Here is a 25622-nt window from a genome sequence, read left to right on the forward strand (position 1 = left end):
GTGCAGAGAGCATGCTCAACAATCCTCCAGACTGTTCAGATTCATGTATTTAATATAAGACTTTTATTATTCTAGATAAATACAAGAATATAATTCACAAAAAATCCACAAAATAATCCGCAACAAAATAAGATAATCCACAAGAGCAAGGAGTCTAATAGAGCCTAGAAATGTAGAGATTTTTCTGATGGGACAAAAGGCAACAAAAATCTTCAGTGATTTTACAACTTTCACTATGCATCCAGAAATGCCTTGCATATAATGAATAATAATTGGTTTATTTATATAATAGATTTATATAGTTTTGAGATAATAGATTTAATAGCAGTAGCAGCCTGTGAAGTTTTAAGTGGGGGTGCTGCCTATACAAAATAATTTAAACAAATTTTTTTTCCTAATTAGTAACCCATTTATTAATAAATAAATCTATTTATTTATTAATAAATGGGTTACTAATTAGGAGAAAAAGAATTTTTTAAAAATTATTTTGTATAGGCAGCACCCCCACTTAAAACTTCACGGGCCACCACTGTTTAATAGTCTATTTTTTAATTAATATTTAATGTTGTTTGAAACTGCATAAAAGACTATTAAATCTATTAAATAAAATTTTGCAACAAGGAACAGTTTGCAACAAACTGTTCAATTAATTTGCCTATTTACAAAAAAAGGGATTAATTTGCCTATTTACAAAATCAAAATAATTACAGATCTCGTGCGTGGATAGCAGGGTTTTTCTCCCCAGTTTATCTGGATTTTTTTCCTCCCGCCAGCAGGCAAACTGGTCCCATGAACACACACAAGTATTACAGCCAGGAATACTTAAGACCCAGCCATAGGCCTGATTCATCAGCTATGCCGGTCCCAAGCCCGGATAAAATTTGATTAAAATGAATGAACATCAATATTATATCGAATACATGAAACCCTCAAAAGTCTGGTCTAGCACAACATAGTATTGATGCAAAACACAATATCCAGTGGGATGAAGCTCGTCTTCTCCATAGATGCAGGTTTAAATATAAAAGCCTTTTCAAAGAATGTTGTGAAGCCCTTTCACATCGGCCAAATCTGAATCGGAACGATTGTCTCTCTCTCTCTCTCCCAAAAGTTCGGGAGATTCTTATCTTAAGTAACAATCAAAAAAATAGTTTTGAATAATATTATTTATTAATATTAATTTCTAGCACATGGCAACAGTTTTTAATTGGTAAACCACCAACTGTTGTATGTACTTTGTATTCCGTTTCTTTGATTGCTTGTTTCTACACAATGATGATGTACTGTTATTTTCAGTATGAAATATCTGTACTTTCATTTAATTAAAGTTAATTACTGTGGTTATTGTGTAATTTATTATTTATAGTCATGACACAGGTACCTTTAAAGATTGAAATTGCCTTCTTTAGATAGAACACAATGGTGGTACTGATGAGGTCAACAACATGCGTGTTGACCAGTGTGACTAGGTGAGTGCAGAAAAAATCAAGTGGCATTAATGACATTGTTCTTTTCAAAAATGGTTTGATGTTGTCAGTGTAATATGTATGAATGGCAGAATGTAAGATGTGTATGGGGATTGAATGAATGGCAGATGAGAGAAAGTATGGATTTGTAGGAAGTGAGATATATTATTCACAAGTAAATGAATGCAAAACAGACCGAAAAATAAAAGGTGGCTCATAAATGAAAGAAATGGAAATGAAACAAAAGCGAGTGAAACGGAGGGAGTGAAAAAATGCAAGAATGTAGAGGCAAAACTTAGTAATAAGGGAACGAAAGGAAGTGTGGATGAGGAAATGGATATGTTGCAAAATGAGAGGTAGCGATACTATGGAAGTGACAGAGAGGGAAATTGTTGGAATGCAAGATTTGATGAAACAATTGAAAATAAAAAATGAAATGAGGAATATGCAGAATGATATTAGACCTTTAGTGGAAACTAACAAAAGTGTTCAAAAGAATAGAATGAAAGAAAAAGGGTAAAAGAGGTGACAAGTGATTCTAGAATAGAGTTGTTCTCGGTATGGAGATTAGATAGCTAGAAGATTAATTAATGAGAGAGTATATAAGGTCTGTTATCCAGAAGGGAGAATGAACAAGATAATTCTGTCATTGGATATGGGAAAGAAATGAGCAAGAGAATTAGTGTTGGTTGTAGGGACAAATGATTTAAGTGGACATTAGGAGTATATAAGGGTGAATATCAGGAGGTTATTGAGAAGAGTGAAATTCCATTCTTCCCTCAGGTGTTTGAGGGAAGAATGGAATTATACAGGCATGATGTGTTGCATTTGAATGGCTTTCCTGTGAGTGCACTAGAGAAAGTACTGTTAAGTGAAGAGAGAATGGGAATGCAAGAGGAACAGGTAAACCAGAGGAGCCTGCATTGACAGGGAGACATGCATAGGGAGAGTGGATGTTAAAAGTAGCACTGAATGTATGCATGGAGGATGATTAGCATAGGAATGGAAAGGATTGGAATGTGAGCTGGGTAACCGCTGATAAAGACGATTGCGCAAGGGCAGGTATGGTGTGGAAATCACAACCAATAAGTGGTTTGGGTAGGACTGATTATAGACCTAAAAGGGAACTGCTGTGCTTGTTTATGAATGCCAGAAGAATCAGAAATAAGAGCGATGAAATGGTTTCACTCAGTTTATTCTCCCCAAAATTACTGGATGATGTGAAACATGGTTGAATGAAAATGATATACTAATAGGAATCGAAATGGAAAGATATTTCATGAGGATAGAAAGGACAGGAAGAGAGAGAAGGAGAGTGCTGCTGATGATAGCAGTAGAATAATATCCACATAAGGTAGACATGAAAGTGCAAAAGAGTAGCAATGGTTATGAGCCAGCATGATGTGAAGAGGGGTTGACCAAAAGACATTTAGTTTGATGTTGCTATAGGTCCAGGAATGTGGAAGGTGGCGATGAAGAAATGTATAAACAACTAGGATTAGTGAACAAAGGAAGAGTAAATATTATTGGGATTTTAATTATGGCAGTATAGATTGAAATGAAAAGATAGCATTTGAGAATAAGGAAAATAAATTTCTCAAGTTTTTGAGAGATCAGCATGGAAAGGAGAGCACATGAGGATCAAGAGCATTAGATTTGATCTCATCAGAAGATATAATTTTGATTGGGGTTTCACACTTTCCTCAAGTTGGTGAGAGTGATTATGAAAAGACCACCTGGGTTATGACATACGAAGACTTCTGTGAGGAAAGGATATATGTGGAATTACAAGGCTGGTGATTATGAGAAGCTTAGGAGACAGCTTGGAGCTACATCATGAAATGACAAAGAAATTAAAAACTCTAGAGTGTTTTGTATATGTGGCAAGTAGAGAGAAGAATGATTGTAGTAAGATGATGTTAATAGATGAAAATGGTAGAATGGTAACTGCAGCAGAAGATGTTGAAGTATTCAGTGATCAATTTCTAAGGGTGTTTCATCCTGATCAGGGTGGAATCATAACGAAGTTCATCGGCAGCTCAGTTAGAAGAGCGGTGGACTGTAGTGTATATAATTCAGTTATCCATGGGTTGGTGGTTCAAATCCACCTCAATGGAGGTTCTTTTGCCAGCCTGGCAGGCCGAGTGGTTAGCGTATCTGTTCCCCAGCCAAAAAGCTGCGGGGGCTCAAATCCCGCTGTGGGCATGGATATTTGAGGTTGTGCGTGGAAATACTAGTGGTAGTTGGCAGTAGATGGCGTTGGTGAATTGCTTTGTGGAGACAGAGTTGTAGATCAGGTGCCTTCTCTCGATGAGTCTTTGGACTTCCTGGAGGTGTCAAATAATAAAAATATAAATAAACTTAAGTGTAGAGGACATAGGAGAGGATGGCTTAATAGTGAGTTAGTAGGAGATATCTGAGGAAATAAATAACCTTGATTTCAATAAGACGATAGGATTTGATAAAATATCACCATCTGTCTTAAGGAAATGTTCCAAGGTATTGACAATTTCATGGGTATGCCTGGAGGTGCAGTATCTCGAAAGAGGAAGGTCACTAGTTGTGTGCCACAATTGTCAGTTTTGGAACTATTGTTGTACAATTTGTATATTAATGATATTGGGATGGTGTTTAACTAGTGATATGCAGCTGTTTGCAGATGATGCAAAATTGGGGAGAGCAATGCAGAGTCAAGGAGATGTTATGACCTTACAGAACATAGATATATTGCATGAGCCTCCGTAGCACAATTGGAAGAATAATGGTACGTTGCACCCTTCGATTAAAAAAGGCTTATGTTCGATTCTCGTCATGACAGGAGGAATCTTTATATGGAAATTTTCAATTGAAGGTGAGTTAGCCAATCTCATACAGAGGTAGCAGGGTTTTTTTCCTCCCGGAAACTTGGATTTTTCATCCTGCATACAGACAAATCGGCTCATCAGAACACACACAATTTACAGACAAAAAATACTAGCTATGGTGGTGGTGGTGGTTGATTGGTAGTAGAGATTCTGTGTAGTAGTGGAGACGGAGAGTTGTTCAATGGGTGACCTCCAGCGATGAGTCTTCAGACGCCTTGGAGGTGTCACGAATAATAATAATAATAAATTGGAAGGTAAGAGGAACTTGTCAGTTCAATATTGTAAAGTGTACGGTTTTTAAATTTGGTAAGCAATGATGGGATGCAAAGTATACACTCAGTGGGGTAAACTTTAAAATCAGGTAGAGGAGATGAGAGATCTGGGAGTGGTGGTGACCAAGATCCTGAAATTCAGGGGCCACATTGCATAAATTGTGAAGATGTCACATCGGATAATGGCAGTGATGCACACAGGATCCTGACATGCAGAAATAAAGAAGTTACGATGCCAGTGTATAAGGTCTTAATCAGGCCTCATATGGATTATTGTGCACAGATATTGTCGCTGGGTTTGCGTGGGGATGAAGATACGTTAGAGAGGATCCAGAGAAGATTCACAAAGGTGACCAGTAGCCTTTGGAATGTAGATGCAAAAACAGATTGAGATTATGTAAATTGCAAAGCTTCGTGAATAGGAAGAAAAGGGGAGGATATGACTGAGACATATAAGCGAGTGAGGGGTTGTTATCTGGTTGACATGGATGAGATTTTTCATAGATTTGGAGAGGGTGGGGGGGGGTAGAACAAAAGACCATTGCTGAAAACTATATAAGGAGGGTGTGAGCAGAGCAGTGAGGAGAAAGTTCTTTTCATAGTGTTTTGGTGAGCAGAATGCATTGCCTGAGTGTGTTGGAAATGTAGACACATTGAATCAGTTTAAAGCAGTTGGATGAGCATTGTGTGTGATAGTGTGTACCTCCTATAATGAGTCTATGACTACATGGAGGGCAGATGTTAATAATAAATGCACTTTCTATTTTTTTAAATTTGCTTTTATCTTCAGCCATTGGCTGAAGGTACTGATATGTGCTCAACAGCAGCATAATGATTTGTATCTAAATTTAAGCTTTTGTAAACTCCAATAAAAGTTATTAGGTTTATTTTATTTTATTTTTTGTTATATAATAGAATAGTCATTTTTGTATGCATTGTATGATAATTTTTAGAAGTGATATTAGATCAGTAGCTTTCTGGAGAGCATGAAATATTAGGCTGGTGTGGCATACAATATTTTCTTCTGAAGTGCTGAATTAAGAGGATGGAATAGTGTCATTTAGAGTAGATTTCAAAATGCACTTTTGAAATCTAATCAAAATCAGCTTAACATTAATGGTTAATGTTAAGCTGACTGCTCAAAACATTCATTATATGATTTCACCTTATTTAAAGAGTTACTCTTCAAATCACTGTGTTCTGAACAACACTATTCATATTATGTGGGAAAGAATCTACTTACAGTGACAGTTTTGTCTTGCATTGACTTTAGTGTCAGAGGAGAAGAATAATGGCGAACATTTCCATAGCCTAACTGACCAGCTTTATTGCATCCAAATGTAATTATGCGTCCTGTTTCAACCAATAATGCTGTGTGATTGGAACTCATTGAAACAGATACAACCCTTTGTCTTAACCATCGAAGCTGTGTAGGCAACAGCTGCTTTTCAACTTCTGTCTATACAATAAATAAATAAATACATATAAAATAAAAATCTCAGGAAAAAAAACAGTTACTGAACATTATTCCTAACCAATCATAGACAGTAAAATATTATACTACATCAGACATTATACATGAATTGTCATTCGCAGAAGATTCTTCTGTGAATGATATTGAAAATATATCAATAATAATAATCATTATTATTATTATTATCATCAGACCTCCATGACATCAGGAAGGGCTCCGATCGTAAAACTTCACTGCCAACTCTAGCTATGATCTAATGAGTCAAAGAGAAAGTGATATAAGGGATAGGGCGTACCTCTTAAGTGACGTGCAGCCACATCACCCTACAACTGTGAGAAGTGGACGAGGGATACTGCATCAAGAGTGGGTGCGGTTAAAGAAGCGAGCCCAGCAGGTGGAGAGGATGTTGCGAATGGGAACACTGAATGTTGGAAGCATGACCGGAAGGGGAAGAGAGGTGGCAGACATGATGAGGAAGAGAAAGTTGGACATTTTATGTGTGCAGGAGACAAGGTGGAAGGGGAAAAAGGCGAAGGGACTGGGAAATGGATATAAATTGTTCTACTCTGGAGCGAATAAAGAGGGAAGAAATGGTGTCGGAATTGTGGTGTGTGGCAGAATGAAGGGCAAAGTACTGGAAGTGGGTAAAAGGAATGACAGGATCATGTGAATGAAATTGGGACTTGGAGAAGAGCAAGTGGTCGTCTTATGTTGTATACGCCCCGCAAGTTGGCTGTACAGCAGAGAAGAAAGATGGGTTCTGGAACGTGTTAGATAAAGAAATGAGGGAACTGGAAGAAAACGAGATGGTGATTGTCAAAGAAGACTTGAACGGATACATAGGGAGACAGAGAGAGACTGTGAAAGGGTGCATGGCAGCCATGGAGTGGGAATGATGAACCAGGAAGGAGAGGATTGTGGACTTTGCAGTAGCGTTTGATCTGGCAAATGTGAACTCGTTTTTCTACAAGAGGGAAGAACATTTGATAACATTTAGAAGTGGCAACAACAGTTCACAAATTGACTACATTTTGACTAGAAGTAAACATCTTAAGGTTGTGACAAATTGTAAGGTAATTCCAACAGATCAAGTGGCAGAGCAACACTGACTGCTGTGCGTAGACTTGAAAATAAGATCAAAGATAAGAACCTTTGGAAACCATGGTTTGAAGACAATTAAGTGGTTTCGCTTAAAAGAGGAGAGTGTGAGGAATCGTTTTAGGGAGAGGGTGTTAGAGAGGATTTCAGATGGACTGGAAAGTTTACAAGATTGGTGGAAACATAATTCAAAAGTAATCCTGAGCTGTGCAATCGAGATGCTTGGTGAGACATCTGGAAAGATTAGAGAGCAGAAGGAGGGTTGGTGGTGGAATTATAATGTATAAGAAGCGGTGACAGCTAAGAGGAAGGGCAAAGCAGAAGTGGGATGAGTCAAGAGTGGAAGAGGACAGAGAGGTGTACAGAGAGAGAAAGGAAGAAGCCAAGAGAGTTGTGGCAAAGGCCATGGCATGTCGAGATCTGTATGATCAATTAGCAACAAAGGAAGGACAGAGAAAGATTTACCAACTAGCAAAATGTAGACATAAAGCAGCAAAGGACATCTTACATGTTAGGCAGATCAAAGACACTAACGGAATAGTATTATGGAGGATGTGAACATAAGAAACAGATGGAGAATATACTTTGAGGGACTTTTAAATGAGGAAAATGAAAGGACTCACAGAGAAGATGGGCAGCCTTCTGAGGGGATGGTGCAGAACATCAGTAGAGTGGAAGTGAAGGAGGCCATGAAGAGGATGCAGAATGGCAAATCAGTGGGCTCAGACAAGATTCCAGTGGAGGCATGGAAGGCACTGGGGAAGAGGGAATTGACCTGCTGTGGAACCTGTTTATGAAAGTTTGCCAACAGGAAAATATACCCGAGGAATGGAGAGAAAGTACTCTTGTCCCCATCTACAAGGGTAAAGGGGATGCACAAGACTGTAAGAATTACAGAGGAATAAAGTTGATGTCCCCACAATGAAAATCCTAGAAAGGGTTCTTGATGGAAGATTGAGGAAGGAGGTAGAGATTGCAAAGGAACAATGTGGCTTCATGCCTGGTAGATCAATGACAGATGCTATTTTTAGGTTACGGCAGATGATGGAAAAGTTTCGAGAGAAACAAAGAGAGCTACATCTGGTGTTTACTGATCTGGAGAAAGCATACAATAGAGTGCCAAGACAAGTAGTCTGGAGGTGAGGTGACTGAGGGAGAAGAAGGTACCAGAGAAATATGTCAGGTTGGTGCAGGAGATGTACAGAAATGTGAAGACAAGTGTTCAGACCTGTCTGGAACAGACAGAAAGTTTTCAAGTAACAGTTGGCTTGCATCAAGGGTTAGCATTAAGTCCGTTCCTGTTTATTGTGATGGAGGTGGTGATGGAGGAGGTGAGAGAAGACGCACCTTGGACAATGTTGTATGCAGATGACATCTTCCTGTGTGCAGATTCAAGAGAAGAAGTGGCAGCTAAACTGGAAAGATGGAGGAAACAGATCTAGAGATGGAAGGAAATGTCATCAGGAAGGTTAGGGACTTTAGATACTTAGGTTCCACAGTGGAAGAAGATGGAGGGGCTGAGAAGAAAGTGGGATGCAGGATACAAGAGGGTAGGAGGAACTGGAGAGAGATGGCGGGAGTGTATTGCGAATAAGAGGGTGCCGATCAATCTGAAAGGCAAAATCTATAGGACAGTAGTGAAGTATGCTATGGAAACTGTGGCTCTGAGGAAAAATAACATCAGCAGGATGGAGGTAGCAGAGATGAGAATGCTTAGGTGGATGTGCGTTGTGACCAGAAAGGATCGTCTGAGAAATGACTATGTGAAGGGAACAGTGAAAGTTACAAACTTAGGAGCGAAGATACAGGAGACAAGGTTGAGATGGTTTGGTCATGTGATGAGGAGGGTGCAGGTAGAAGAGGACTTGAGGATGAAGAACTTGGATATGGTGACAGCCCAAGACAGGAGGATATAAAGGAGATTCATCATTAACAGCGACCTCACTTAAGTGGGACAAGCTGCAGAAGAAGAAGAAGATTCTTCTGTGAATGATATTGAAAATATATCCATAATAATAATAATAATAATTATTATTATTATTATTATTATACATGTTTTTGGTTGTAAAACGTTACAAAATATAAGACATTGTTAAACTGACCATAGATTTTTAATTCGTACGTATGTTCGTACAATATTGCCTACCGGTTTCGCTAGTAACTGACTAGCATTTTCAAGGCTTGCACAGTACAAATAATGCAAAAAGGGTTTAAGAATACAAAAAAATGTTAGTACCTGTTAGGTAGCTAAGGTAACACGTTCACATGACATTTCTACTCAGTATCATGAACACGCATTACATGCAAACGCGTAATATGATTATTCGTGTACTGTAGTTCTGTTGAACTGAGGAAATTAATTAGATTTTTCCAAGTATATCGTTCAGTACGGCCCCTTGATTTCTGTTTAGGTTGCTGCCTGTATGTAGCGCTACTGCTGCTTCTTTAAATAAACGATGTCTGTAATCTTCGTCTACGTAGGGCATATAGCTGTTATTCCAGTCTATAGTGTGGTTTGAAGTTGAAAAGTGATGTGCTAACCTGGAGGTGATCATTCTGTTGTGATTTACAATCATTTTACAACCTGGATATTTATAAAATGGAACAAGTGTTCCATTTTATAAATATACTGGTGTGTATAATATTCCATGCACGTGTGGTCTTTCCTACATTGGACAAACTTCAAGAAGTCTGGAAATAAGACAGAAAGAACGTGTTGGCGATGTAAATCACAACAGAACGATCACCTCCAGGTTAGCATATCACTTTTCAACTTCGAACAACACTATAGACTGGAATAATAGCTATATGCCCTATGTAGACGAAGATTACAGATAGTTTATTTAAAGAAGCAGCAGTAGTGCTACGTACAGGCAGCAACCTAAACAGAAATCAAGGGGTCATACTGAACGATACTTGGAAAAATCTAATTAATTCCCTCAGTTCAACAGAACTACAGTATGCGAATAATCATATAATCATGCATGTAATGCGTGTTCATGATACTGAGTAGAAATGTCACGTGAACGTGTTACCTTAGCTACCAAACAGGTACTAACGTTTTTTTGTATTCTTAAAACCTTTTTTTGCATTTTTTGTACTGTGCAAGCCTTGAAAAAGCTAGTCAGTTACTAGCGAAACCGGTAGGCCATATTGTACGAACATACGTAAGAATTAAATATCTATGGTCAGTTTAACAAAAAGTCATATTTTATTATTATCATTATCATCAGACCTCCATGGAGTCAAGAGACACATTGCAGGAGGTCCTAATCTCACATGCACAGCATATCATACATCGACTTAAATGCATTCACTGTCTCTGCACTCACTCACTACACTGCAGAACCAAGTAGATAGAAGACAGATGGGGGACATCATCAAGACATATATAAATTAGTAAGGGATAATTACCAAATTAATGTGGACGAGATTTTTCATAGAATGTGTAATAATTGTGTAATAGCTTGTAAATTTGGTCAAGGAAATGGGCCTCCAGCTACCCACACTATTCAGGTTTCCTCCCCTTTCCGAGAATAAAAATTGTGTATTCACTAACAAATTCAGCAGGCATGTGTCCATTAGATAAAAATGTTGCCTACTCTTGCCTATTCTAAACTAGAATAGGCAAGATGAAATTCCAGACAAACCGATAAAACTCAACAACTAGTTCATCTAGGCCAGGAGTTTTTCCTGCATTTTAATTCTTTGTAAGCCCAAGTAACTCTTTCGACATTATTGGTCTACCTTGACATGTACATAGGTGTTCAGGGATGCCTGTTATGTTCCATGCATTAAAATCACCTGTTACCCTGGTGGCACGGGAAGAGGCTCTTGAATAATGACGAAAAAATTTGCTGCAGAACATCTCCTGTGGTATTGAAAGTTTGACCATTAACTTGGATTTGCAAAATTGTTTTCTTGTCATATGCTGCTATGCTGTGCCGATTGTAAAAGATTGCTGAGGGTGTTTCAGCATAACAGAGGAAGAGCCTAGCGTGGAAATTGAGCTTGGCATCTTTTTTTCATCGATGCCTCTAGTTCAATTTCCATGTTTTTAATTAGGGAATCACTGGGAATACCATTTCTCTGGTTTCCATGGTACCAGCCTACTTCTCTGTAGGATTGTTGTTACCACCCATCTTGTCATACTGTGTGTCTGTGATACATTTCCAGGCCCCCCCACGTGATGATATATTTAACCCTGTAAAAATAGGATTCTAGGGATGTGAAGAACCTACATCCCTGGTGGGTATTATTAGAGGCACAGAAAGTGGATGGTTCTACTCCCAAACTTCCCATCTATAAAGACTAAATGTCCTGTTACATCTTTTGAACATTGAGAAAACCCACCTAGAATATGCTGAGGAACAAGGATTTCCTCCCATTCCCCATGCAGCACTCTCTAAATACCAGAAGCTTTGTAAAGGGAAGCTTCTGGTCAAGTTTTCAATGTTCCACAACTGATAAAAATGTGTCTCCTGCAGAAATAGTACATGAATCTGATGAAGTAAAGATATAGTCTCCAAACAGTGCACTGTACAAAGATAGCTCACAAACTATTGATATTCAGAGTGGTAACACGAAAAGGGGAATTGTTAGTCATGCTAAAAAATTTCCAGTATAGTAAAACCCTCCCTTTTATTATTTCAATTAATGTCTCATTAAGTGGGTTATGTCCTCTTCATGAAGATCCATGTTTGAAGTTGAGATACAGTTCTTAAGTGAGTCTGATGTAACAGTTAGTATATCAGAGAGAGAGTGGACCATTCCACACTGACACAGGTGTTGACCGAACCTTCCTTGTTGAATATGTAAAATACTGGTTGGCCAAACCTGTTGATTGCAGCGAGGTGCCTTTCCATTGCACAAAAGATGTTCCCCTGAAAGGAGTGGATTATTACTATTGCTCCCCCCCCCTCGATTGTACATGGAATTGAAGGAGTGTTTCTTTCTTTTTGCTGTATTAGAGGAGGTTGATGGGTTTTGTAAATTAGCACACTTTCCTTTGGCAATGATGTAAATGTGATGGTGGTGGGAAGACAGCTCTTCCTTGCAGGCAGATTCTTTCTTGGCTGGTTGTTTTGATTTTATATTTTTTCTTCTGCTTAATCTCTTTGCCATTTAGTTGCAGTTGTTACTTCCATTTCCTCTACTGTTCCTCCCCACCCACTTGGGCAGATGATGTTGTTGGTTCTTCAACTGCTGTGTCAGTTTTTGTGGAGGAAGTCTCGAATTCTATTTTACAACTTTGCTTTTTTTTTCTCGTTTTTTCTAAATGACATCTTTATAAATTCTCCCTGTTTCACCTCCTCAGAAACTGCTATTGTTGGTAGTGATGGAAATTCATAAGCCCTGTTTGTGTGTTCTGAAGTGTCCATGCTATCTGAATTAGCCGATGGGGAAGTTGAGGGTACTTTGATAGAATCCCCCAGCCATTCTGCTGTTGTTCAATATGGGCATGTATTGATCTTGTGGTCTTGTTGCTGGCATTTTATGCAAGGGCTATTGCAGTGCTCTAGGGTGTGTTCAGATTTGTTGCAATTAACAATTAATATTTGGCTTGTATGCATTCCGCTCCCAGATGGCCATAGGAGCCACACATAAAGTGGCTCCTATGGCCGTCTGGAAGCATTGCCTCCTGAAACCCTTGCAGAACCATTTAGTATGAAATTAGGAACAGGGCTCTTCATTTCCATAGTGAAGCTAATTTCTCCAGATTTATACTCTGGTTTATTGTTGTCAGTACCTTTCTTAATGTCTTTGACAGTTCCACATTTCAAGAAGTTCTTATGAATGATGTTATTGCTGTTTTCAATGTACTCAAAAGGAAGTCTGTCTGCTTTGATTGTTCTAAGCAGGCTTCCAGTGATGACCAGCGTTACTTTGGCCCTGGTGCATTTAAAACCTGCAGCAGCTTGCCTCTTGTAATTTCACATGGATGCTTATGACAGATGTACCAACTCAGAAAAAAAATCTTACCGATAGTGTTGCCATCTATGGTCAAGACAGAGAACATTTTACATGGATGTTTATCCACCTCATAAGTTTATTCTTGACCTCTTTTATGTTATCAGTAATTTTACTACACACATATATATCTAAATAAAATATTCATAAATAATTATAATTAATTAAATATGTATTGTATTTGAATAATTATTTAAGAAGTACACAATTTCCCCACTCCACCCCAAGATCTCTTGTCTCTTCCATTTAAATCAGTATAGTTCCACCAATAGAGTATGCAGCCTTCCATTGGTGGATCCCAAATTTTCAGACCTCACATTTAATTGTATAAAAATTACTTCCCCATTCATTTGCACATTTGTCCAGCTTTCCTTCTGAAGGGCCACTGTGTATTTCTTGAATAGTTATTCAAGTAAAATACACATTGCATTAAATGTCTATCATTATTTTATTACATTGCAGATTTGTGTTCTAAATTATTGTGAATAACATTTTGGCCGAGAATGAATGAAAAGATAAAAGCAGAGATAAAAGAGTTATCGTTCCATTGTATAAGACCCTGATCATACCATACTTACACTATTGTTCTCAAATTTGGTCCCCAGGATTTGAAATTTGAAGGGGATAAATTAACTGTGGAAAGGGTACAAAGGCAGATAACAAGGTTTCAGGACTGTACAATGTTAGTTATGAGGATCGGCTGAGGGAATGTGGAATGCAGAGTGTGGTGTATAGAAGAAAAAGAGGTGATATGATTGAGACTTTTAAACTGTTGAGAGGTAGTTACAGGGGTTGACACTTGGAGTTCCTTCACCTGGTGGGCAGGAGCAATGACAAGGGGCCATCCCTGCAAGTTGCAGAAGGAAGCTGTGAGCAAGAGGGTGAGAAGTGGTTTCTTTTCATGGAGGGTGACTGAACTGTAGAATGCATTGCTTGATAGAGTGGTGAGAGCAAGAACAGTCAATGAGTTCAAGGAGTGGTATGATACATTTTGTGTTTCCTAGGAAGGGCCTTCCATGATGAGTCTTTTAAATCCATGGAGGCCTGAATTTTATTTTATTTTATTGATTTCTGAAATATTTACACAATTACAATAATCGTCTTTAGTGACATTCCAGCTTGTAATTTTTACAAAATTCAGCACTAAGTACCACATATGTGATTCATTTTCTACATTTCATTTCAATTAAAATTTTGATAATCATACTTTTTTTGCATCTATATTTACAACATGTGTTCTTCTAATATTAACAATGACGATTACATGGAATTTTTGAATAATGGATAATTATAATAATAATAATATGATAATGTTGTAAATACAGAGTATTTACATATTTACAATGAATGCATATTACACTTGATGCTCTTTTTTTTTTTTTTTTAAATATCTGTATCTTCATTATTATTATACACCGTACTGACTGTTTTGTCACAAAATCTGCAGTCTTTGATTATGAGGATTACGTGTGGATGAGTGAAGCAAATTAATCCCACCTACTTTGAAGCTTGGGTTAGCTTTTATGAAGAGTTTAGCCCTCACTATTTATGTTGTTGGTACTGTTTATGGATGGGATGTAGGCAGTGGATGCTGGTGATTTGTGATGTGTATATTAGTGTTAATGGAACATTAACTTTGTTGATATATTTTCCAGAGTTCGTGTTTTAATGTTCTGTAGTTGTCTATGTATTTTAAATTACTTGGTAGGTTGTTGAGTAGCATGGGTATCTGATGTGATCTCACCAAAGAACCATATGAGTTGCTGAAGGATGCAAGGATGTAGAGAGTTGTTGTGGGTCGTGTTATAGGATATGTGTTTCTGTTGTTTCGATAAGTGATGTTGAAGTAATTCCTTAATAATAGTATGTAGTGTTTCAGATTTTTAATGCTCAGGATTCTGTGTATCGCCACGTGCTGGTCGGATATTGGCTATTGTGTATAATGTGTCCAAATCACTGTTGACACAATTTTCCTATGTAATATTTCTAATTTTGTCAGGTGGCTGTTTGATGTGTTTGCATAGACTGTTATACCATATCTGAGTAAGGATTCACAGATACCATGATATAGGATTTTTTTTATGTTAGGAATAATGTCTTTTACTTGGAAGAGTTTCGCTGCGATGATGCGGAGTTTGGTATGTAGGTATTCTATATGTTTTGTCCATTTCAGGTGACAATCTATGTAAAGACCAAGGTATTTTGCATGTGTTACAGGCTTGATTTCGGGACATTGGCAGGTTTTGTTGTTGTTAATGCAGCGGTATGTGTGACAGGGTATCGATAGTGGTGTAGGGTGCATGGTTCTTGGGTTGTGTATTATTAACATCTGTGTTTTGGTGCTGTTGATTACAACTGCATTTTGGTAGAAGTATGTTGTGATTCCATTTAGGTCTTATTGTGCTTTGGAGAGAGCCGTATTGATGTCTGTGTGGATTGCTAATACTGCAGTGTCATCTGCGTACTGAAACAATATAGCCAGGTTATGAACATCGTTAATGTATATGTTGAACAGAGTGGGTGATAATATGGTGCCTTGAGGGACACCATGTTTTATTTGTATACCCAGGCTGTGACATGTACCTATTTTTGCTACTTGTGTTCTGTTTGAGAGATAGTTCCTGAACCAGGTATGCAGTGTTCCTCTTATACCTATTGAGTATAGTTTGGTGAGTAGTATGTCATGTTCAAGTGTATCAAATGCTTTGGTTAAGTCAAGAACGGTGTACTTGTTTTTGTTGAGAGCTTTGTTTATTGCATCGGTGATGTCTTCTAATAAAGTGATGGTGCTTTTTTGTTTTCTGAAAGCTGTATTGGTTTTGTGAGATGATGTTGTACTTCTGTAGATACTTCTGTAGTCTGGTGTGTGTTATTTTTATTAGAATTTTTGAAATGACTGGTAGGGTAGCTATTGGTAGTAACTGGTGGTAATAATAATAATGTTATTAATATACTAATACTCTAAAAACACGAAAATCTACATTAATGTACTAGAATAGTCATCATATTAATAAATGAAAATGTAAGTAATTATGTACAGTATGTGTACTGTTAGTTTTAACCATTATTGACATCACAGCAAAGTAATTCCACCCCATATTTAAATTTCTTCAGTGTGCATGTGTGGAGGATTTTTAGATGCAGAGACAAGAAAATACTGAAGAAAAATGTGTAAAATAATACTTCGATAAAGTTTTTAGACGATCTTTACCTTTGGACAATGGCACGTGTTGACAGAGATATCGCCAGGCATAGAGTGAGGCGTCTAAACGTGACCAGAGCAGTCTGCATGATGCCACTCTGCGTTTGTGTGATTAACAAGAGAAATGCCAGAGAAAACAGTAGCTAGATAGCTGAGAAGGAGAGCACAGAGTTCTAAGAGAGAGAGAGAGAGGTAAATTTGAAGTGTGGAATAATATGGATCCAGAATTTCCATAAATTTCAGGAATAAAATGGAGATTTTATTTAAGAAATGCATGGACATAAAATCTGTTAATGGCAATTGATACATGTTATGACACTTTCAAGATAATTATTACAGAAATTTGTTCAGTTGAAGTAAAGGAACTGTTGATAATCTCTACTGTAATTGATAATTGGAGCAGAAGAAACTAATATGTCCGTTATATTATGAAAGAACTCATATTTCTTCATTTGGAATGGAAGCAGCATTTATTTGAATCTTCTCTCAGCTACTAAAAGTAAGTTTGGCATTTTTTCAGTTAGGTTCTAATGTTGAAAGTGAAATGGTGACTACTAACAAACTTTGAAAATGCAAAATGGGCATATAATCTATCTGCTCTGTTTAGTACACTCAGAGAACAAACTGTTGAAGGTTTGTATTGGTTGAAGTGCAATTGATGGGTTAGTATGACACTATATCTTGGCCCATATATGTTTCGCATTATGAGTTTGTTAAATTTAATTGAACTCTATGTATATTCATCTCTAACTGTCTGTACAATTTAATTTGTGTGAGAATACCTATATATTTTAATTGATAATATAATGATTTGTCTTTATATGTTACTAGAAATGATATTTGATTTACTAAATTAACTTTGGATATACTTGGAGTAATTACTCGCTTTAGTCATAGTAGTAAACGATTAAACTTTCTTTGAATTGAGTTAATACTTGACTATGGGATCGGTATTAGCATTTCCATAGTAGACAAACCTGGTTGGATGTCTGGAAATTTAACAGATGATTGAGTACAAAAAGGAATCATTCATTCATCATTTGATACATATAAGAAACAAACACCACCACATCTGTACGTGACTAATAACCCTTTCCAACTTCATATCTGTAAACAACTGAATATCCTTATGCAGTCCAATGACATAAAGGTTAAACAGTAGAGGTCCCAGTACTAAGCCCTGTGGAGCCCAACACCTGTTACTCTTCACTATGTTTCCTGACTTATAGCAGCATCCATGTCCTCTTCACCTAATCTAATCTAATATGCTCCCAAAACAATAACTTCTTTTTCCCTCCAAATTCTCTACTCTGAAAGATTAACTTGTTCAAGCCTCATATGGATTATTGTTCACAGATTTGGTCACCAAGTTTTCATGGTGATGAGGATATTTTAGAAAGAGTCCAGGGAAGATTTGCAAAATTGATCAGTGGTCTTTGAAATGTGGAGTATGACAGACTGAGAGAATGTAAGCTGCAAAGCTTCGTGAATAGGAGGAAGAGGGGGGGGGGGTGATTGAGACATAAGCTAGTCAGGGATTGTTATCAGGTTGACAGGGTTGTTATCAGGTGAAAGAGATTTTTCATAGAATGGGAGAAGGGGGGGGGGGGTTGAGCAAGAGGCCATTGCTGGAAACTGTATAAGGAGGGTGTGAGCAGAGGAGTGAGGAGAGGATTCTTTGCATGGAGAATAGGTTGGTGAGTGGAATGCATTGCCTGAGCATGTGTGTGTGTGTGTGTGTGTGAATGTAGACACATTGAATTGGTTTAAGGCATGGTTGGATGAGCATTGTGTGTAATAGTGTGTGTACCTCCCAAGATAAGTCTTTGACTCCTCAGATGTTAATAATAATAATAATAATTGCTATAGTAGGCTCTTTATTATTCCTCCAAGAATCACTGAATCTTCACACAACACATCTCTCAATGATCTATTCATTCCTTGCTCACCAGTAATCCCCTGCTCTCTATCCTTGTCCTCTCATCTCTCCATCCCTTGCATCTGCACTATCCTGACTTCCTCTCATTTTATGTATTTCACTAGTTATTCCATTTTCTCTCTGTCTTTCTATCATTCTTGAAGCTCTCTCGCTCCTATTCTTGTTCATCTCACATCAGTTACCCTTCCAAGTCTCCTAATCTCTTCCTCAATGCTTCTCATCTCTTTTTGCATACATCTTTCTTCTCCAATCATCCTGCCCTTGCTCAAATCCTATCTCAACACTATCTTTGAAATCTTTTACACTGTTTAATGTTATATAGTAGCCTTCCTCACATGTGCAGCTTAGCATCCTTCTACATACATAGAATGATAGCTCTCTAGAGTGATGCATGTTTGTGCATGGGGGGGGGGGGGAGAATAAGGTAATAAAATTCAGTCTGCCTGCACATGAACACACATGTATTACAGGAAAGGGCAATTTCTGTGGTTAAATGACTAATGGCTTAAAATGTTGAAGAACTGCTTCAAAGGTCATTTAATGATTTTCATTTCTGTAAAGATAAAACATTTTCTGTAACTTTTTTTGTAATTTTTTTTGAACTTTAGATAAAAAAGTTTACTTTTTTTTTTATTTACAGAAGTTCTGTTTATGATGTTCTTTTCAATTATTTCAGTAAACCATGTCGATGATTAAGTGGAACACAAGGTATGGGGAAATCTTATTAGAGAATTTGCATGAGTGGGAAGAATACCAGGCTTTTTTTCCAAATGTGGTCTTAGAAGTATATCCTCACCTCTACAATACATATACCACCAACACTGGGACTTATGCCACACATGCAGGCACACATCTTGCCGATTAGATAATAATCATATTCTTTGCACTCTCCACTATGAATCATGAATGGTGTAGGGAGTAGAAAAAAAAAAAAAAAGAGAGAAAACCAGAACAGACTTGGTTTTAGCCAATTCATGTTTCCAAATAAGCAATATGACAGATAGAAAGTTTCATTATTCATTGTAATAACACTGTGCCATGAATTCTTCTACTTGCACTAAAGTCTGAGTGGTGGAAGGTTAAGAAGAGGGATACCTTCCTAGAAACAGAAACATCTTTAGTGACTTTAGATGCAAGCTTTCTGCATTTGTATCTTCATAAACCCTAATTGCAATAGAATTTTACTAATATGGTGAATAAAGGCTTATAGCTAAGCAAAACAGATTTCATTTCTTTGGAACTTTATGTAACAAATGCAAGGTACAGGTAGCCCATAAGCCATAGAACATTCCATAGAAAGCACCTGTCTTTGTGAAGCCAAAATTGGAAGATTAATTGATGTGGTTTTACATAACTAATAAAAAAAATCTGGTGATGTTAAAAAACTTGTGTAGTTAGTTACTTCACAAAAATGGGTCCTTTCCATGGCATCCTTAACGACTTATGGGCCACCCTGTGGAACAACTATCCACATCTCCACCTATTTCTCTCATCCAGAGTATTTAAAATTCATATATTTAAAAATAAGGTGATACACATTTTTTTATACTGTATATGGAAAATATATGACTTCCACATTGATAGTGGTGTCTACTTTAATCTGGCTCCCACGATGATATCGCAATAAAGGTCAAAACTGGTGTGGGTAATGACTCTTCTCATAATATTTCAGCATTATGGAATACTAAGGCAATCAATATGAAGTCTCTATATACAATCAAGTATAATATTCATTGTAACCAAGCAAAAAATTCCACAAAAAAGTGAATTGGCCTACAATGAGTTAAACTGCATTTACTTTGCTTTTGAAATTTTTGCAAATAAATTTGAAGGAATGCAGTTTCTTTTCTTTTCTTGTGTTCAATTTGTACTTGCTTATTATGAGAAAAATGCAATCACTATTTTTTTTTTTTGTATCTCTTGGATTCGAATGGAAAACAGTTCCTTGACGATGATTTAAAAGAACCAAATACTGTGCTCTTAAAGGAAAGGATTATCTTCAATTAATTAATAATTTAGTATTTTGTACAGCTCTATAGAATAATGACTTGTCATTTGCATTATTGGTAAGGATATGATTAGCATATTACTGGAACACAGGAATTGCTGCTGATTTATCTTGACAAGTGCATAATGTCTGCGCCTTTCAACATACACATTATGGGTTCAAATTAGGTTTGAGATGACTTTTGTTTAGTGGAGCTGGTGTTGCTCTGGGAGATGAAAGCCTCAAGTGGCTTTAAAAAGTTTCATGTTTTCCACTACAATACCTATTTTGCATCAGTACATTGAATGCTCGTATGTACATTTGCAATCCATTTTGGCAATGCAGTTCTGTCAAATTTCAATTCTTCATGAAAATGTCTACTCTGTTATTCACAAAACCTTAATACAGTGGTGCCTCGTAGTTCGTATCTGATTCGTTCCAGAAACCCATTTGAACTATGAATCGTTCGAAGTCCGAATTAAGATTTTACATAAGAAATAATGGAAAACAAAATAATCCATTCCCATATCAAAAAAATTTCAATCATTTTTTTTTATTTTATCTATTTTAAGGTTTTTTAATGTTAATAACTTAGAAAAAATTAAACAAAATAATCTTATATTTATTTTATTAATTTTAATTATTACAACATAAAAATAACAGTGAAGAATATTTTTTTTTAATATAAAAATCACAAAGATGAAAATAATGTTCCCTTTGTTAAGCATCTTCTTTCAGCTGGAGTTGAGAAAACTGATTCAAGTTCTCTTTTTTCTGCAGAGAAGAATCGATCTAATGTTGTTTGGTGCTGATGATTTTCTATGATATTTTTAAATAACCAATCGCGTTGTCATCGAATAAGTTAATACTGTCTTATTAGGGTGTAATTTTTCCAAAATAGCTTGTGTTCTAACCCTAACAGAGAACAATTCTTGAAAGTCGGCATTGGAAATGCATCCTTTGGCATCCTTCTCTTCCATAAAAATTTCTTTTTCCACTTTTTTGTTGTTGTTGATCGTGAAGATGTTGAAGTTCTTCTGTGCTGAGTTTGGTTTTATGATCACCTATTAACTCCTCTACATCCTCATCCCTCACCTCTAATCCCATAGCTTTACCCAAAGACACAATTTCATTTACAACAGACTCTTCTTCACAGCTTACTACTTCACTGACTGAAATACTGGCCAGAGTTTATTTTAAGGAGAAATCATTGTTTTAATTGAAACTTCTTTCCATGCCTTATCGACGATCCTTAAGCAATGAAGAATGTTGTAATGCTCTTTCCAAAATTCTTTAAGAGTCAGTTCTCTGACATTGGTTATTTCAAAGCACTTTTGAAACATAGCCTTAATTATACAGTTTCTTTGAAGTTTGCAATCACTTGCTGGTCCATGGGTTGTATGATAGAAGTGGTATTGGCTGGCAATACCACTTCTTGGGTGGTAACTAGCATTACCACAATGCAGCAAAGTAATTCTATCTTTCATAGGTTTATATCCTGATGGTGTCTTTTCTTTTTTTGTGATATAGGTCCTTTTGGGCATTTTTTTTTCCAAAAAAAGACCTGTTGAGATACAAATCCCTTACAATCCGCGTACTTCTTAAAGGTTTTTACAAATTTGTCCACTTCTACTACATCGGCACTCGCAGCCTCTCTGTGCATGACAACAGTATGGATCCCAGTTCATTTTCTGAATTTATCGAACCAGCCTCTACTTCCTTTAAACTCCCCATTTTCAGTACTGGTCTCAGGTGTGCATTTCTTAAGTTCACTATGCAGATGTTTGGCTTTATCACAAATAATTCTCGCAGTAATAACGTCCCCACGTAATCGCTTCTTGTTTATCCAAACTGAAAGGAGTTTTTCCATCTCTTCAATAATGTGATCTCCTGGAGGTCAATGTTGTCACACCTTTAGCCACATTTGCTGCTTTTATTGCTTCCTTATTCTTAAGAATGCTACTTATTGTTGACTTTGACATTTTAAACATCGTTGCCAGATCCATCAAACGCGTACCCCTTTCATGTTTTATGATAATTTCTTTTTTCATCTCAATTGTCAATACTACAACTTTTCTTTTAGGTTTTGTTCTTTCTACATTCTTAGATGCCATGGGCAATAAAAAAAATGCCAAAAACAGTTAAAAATTCTCTACACAAACATATTGCACAATGACTAGGCTGCGTAAAGTAAGGGCAAAGCACAGCGGACTGAGACAGACAGACACACACACACTGAGCAGGAACCGGGAAGTGGGTGAGAAGCATGCCCAATGGCATGCTGAAACTGTCTAATGCTATATGACTCTGAGTTCCTGGACTAGTAATTTGAACTGCAAATCAAATTTCTTGCATTCTCAAGCATCTGAACTCTGGAACGTTTGAAGTAAGAGTCACCACTGTAATAGCTTCCAGAGACAATTGTCTCTGTTTTCTGCCAACTACTACCCTGTGAAAAACATCCTTTACATTAATCAAATAGTACAGCAGAAATATTATTTCTTATGGCACTCAAAGAACTAAATTGTGCCATTAGTTTCCAGCCTTTTATAGATAGCACTGATATTAAAACTCATGTGCACCCCCCCCACACACATGCACAGAGATAATTAACTTTTGTTAAAAACATTATATTTCTTGCATAAATGTATTTTGTTAGATCTCATTAAAAATCCAACCATTGTTGATTGTAAAAATGGTGATGCTAGCATCATCTTTTGAAGCAGCATACTCTTTTAGTGTAAAAGTGATGAAAGCATGTTTCCTAGGGAAGCAAGATCAAAGATATTAGTTTTCAGAAGGGAGAAGTGAAAGAGTACATTCTTTTGACAGGCATGAATGATTTGAAAGGTAAGAAATATGCAATGAGGAAGATATCAAAGAGTTGCTGAAAGAAGCAAAAATGAAGAGTGAAAAAATAAAGAAAGTATAATAAGAGAGAATTGAGAAAGTCCATGAATGCTGATCAGTCAATGAGAAAATTGTGCAGAAGGAATGGTGTGCAGTTTATAGATCTGAGGAGTGAATATAATAAGTGAAAGGACTTTTATATGCTTTGTAGACTGCATTTGGATTGGTTTGGAGAACGTGTTCAGTGAGAGGTTGGTAGTGCAAATTCAGAGAAGCTAAAAGTAGTAGGGAGCAGTCAACTGTCTGTCTATCCATCCTTGGGAAAATCAGTGTAAGTGCAGAAATAATCATTAACAGCTATGTAAAGTTTCTCAGGTTTTTAATTTGAATGTATTGGTAATGACATCATGCAAGGATAACTTGAGAGCTGAAGAGGATGTTGAAATGCAGGTATGTGAATGCCAGACATGCAGGTTTGCATTTTTAGAAAGGATAGAGGAAACAGGACAGAAGGAAGGATACTACTAATGATAGGTGATGAACTATCAGCTATCAGACCTAAAATCCTCCTTAACAGAAGTTAAGGAGGATTTTAGGATAACCTCAAATCGTCCTTAACTTCTGTTAAGGAGGATTTGAGGTTATCCGGTGTGAGATAGAGGCCATGCATTAGCAGATTAGCATACTAACTTGTTGAACAATTATTATGGAAGATCTCAACTATGGGGACATAGAATGAAGGGAAGAAAGGACACATGACGAAATGGAATTTATACAGTTACTGAGGGGTAATTACCTAAAAGCATGTGATTGGGGAAGGAACCAGGAATTTGATGTTGGATCTGTTAACAGCATCTGAACATTATCTTTAACCACAGTAGCAACCACCTCCAACTGTGGAAAGTGATTATGTATAATGCAAAGCTGGTAATTATGGCAAACTCAGAAGAAAGCTTGGAGAAATGCCATGGCATAAGATGCTACAAGGAAAGAATATCAGGAGTGCAAGGAAAATGGTTAGGGATTGTTTGAGAGAGGCAGTATCATACTGTATACTCAGGATTAGGAAGATAATTAAGTTGGGTTTATATGGATAAGTAGCAATATAAATCGGAAACTGTAATAAAGGGAAACATTGTGGAGATAACATAGAGAAAGAGGTTATTTGTGTGTTCAGGGAGGATAGAGAGAAGAATGGGAGGGGGATGTTATTAATGATAGCTGACGAACTGCAACCAAAGAGTGTAGAAAATCGACTGTTGGACAGTAAAAATAGCACATCTGAGGCTATCTGGTGAGAGATTGAGGCCAGCAAAACAAAATATACAGTTGGATGTTGCTATAGACCAGGGGATGGAAAAGATGATGGAGATAGTATGCATCGGCAAATAGACTCAATAAGTGGAAGACAGGCAATTATTATGGAGGATTTCAATTTTGGTAACCTCGATTGGAAGAAGAAGAGAGGACACATGGGAGGAAGGAAATAGATTTTATGCAGTTACTAGGGATAATTACCTGAGACAGCATGTAATGGATTATATTAGAGATTCGAGAGTGCTCGATCTAGTAATTGCATCTGAGAATTTGTCTATAATGAATATGACCACGTTGCCATCAACACTAAGAGTGATCATATGATCTTGACCTGGGAGTTAGCTAAACATGTGGAATTTTCAGTTAACACAGGATATATTATATATATGTGTGTGTGTGTGGTATTACTGGACTGGTAAGTATGGCAAGACTAGGAGATTGTTTGTATCGGTGTAATGGCATGTCAAACTGCAAGGGCTGGTAACAGCATCTGAACATTTCTTTAACCACAGTAGCAACTACCACCAATTGTAAAAAGTAATTATGTAGTCTTGTTCTGGAAGATTGCTCAAATGTGGAATACTAAGTCAAGAAAAGGTTTAGAACTGCAAAGCTAGTGATTATGGAAAACTCAGGAGAAAGCTTGGAGTAATGCTATGGCATAAGACGTTACAAGGAAAGATTGTCATTTGTTGGAAGTTTTACCACTTCGTTATACTATAAATTAAAGACACCAAGAAATTATATAGTTGGTTTAATCCTTTATCCAAGTGTAAGCAAACAAGTTTGCACTTGAACTATTTTCAGGACTGGAGAATGTCAAGAGTGCAAGGAAAGCGGTTAGGGATTGCTTGAGAGAGGCAGTATCATACTGCATACTCAGGATTGGGAAGATAATTAAGTTGGGTTTAAATGGATGAGTAGCAATATAAATCACGAACTGTAATAAAGGGAAATGTGTAGATAATATAGATAAAAAGGTTATTTGGTATGTGTATTCTTTCCATGATAATAAATTGAAGATATGTCGATTGAAGAGTTTAGTTGACAGTATGGTAAGAAGGACGAAATCAAATTATGAGGGAAAATTAGCTAAGGAGGCCCAAGTAAATTCAAAAGAAAATTTTCACTCTGTAGCAAATAAGATAATGATTATTGAAGGACAGTTTTCATAAGAGCCACT

At 36.9% G+C, this 25622-nt stretch overlaps 1 protein-coding gene across 4 annotated transcripts in view; it reads right to left on the reverse strand.

The window, feature by feature from the left end:
* The window catches only part of LOC150099031 (serine/threonine-protein kinase Nek8-like), a 1046903-nt gene that overhangs the window by 403518 nt on the left and 617763 nt on the right, over nt 1-25622 (reverse strand). For all 4 annotated transcript variants that reach the window (XR_016549512.1, XM_090405252.1, XM_090405251.1 and 1 more), the window contains one exon: nt 5846-6061. Coding sequence is in view for 3 of the 4 variants with exons in the window: in XM_090405252.1 (XP_090261378.1) it covers nt 5846-6061 (216 nt within the window). In the remaining variant the exon portion in view is untranslated. The remainder of the gene's footprint in view (nt 1-5845; nt 6062-25622) is intronic.

Source organism: Typopeltis vanoorti, chromosome 15 (genome assembly GCF_054136105.1).
Source record: "Typopeltis vanoorti isolate ZY-2024b chromosome 15, IOZ_Tvanoo_1.0, whole genome shotgun sequence".
Classification (NCBI taxonomy): Eukaryota; Metazoa; Arthropoda; class Arachnida; order Uropygi; family Thelyphonidae; genus Typopeltis; species Typopeltis vanoorti.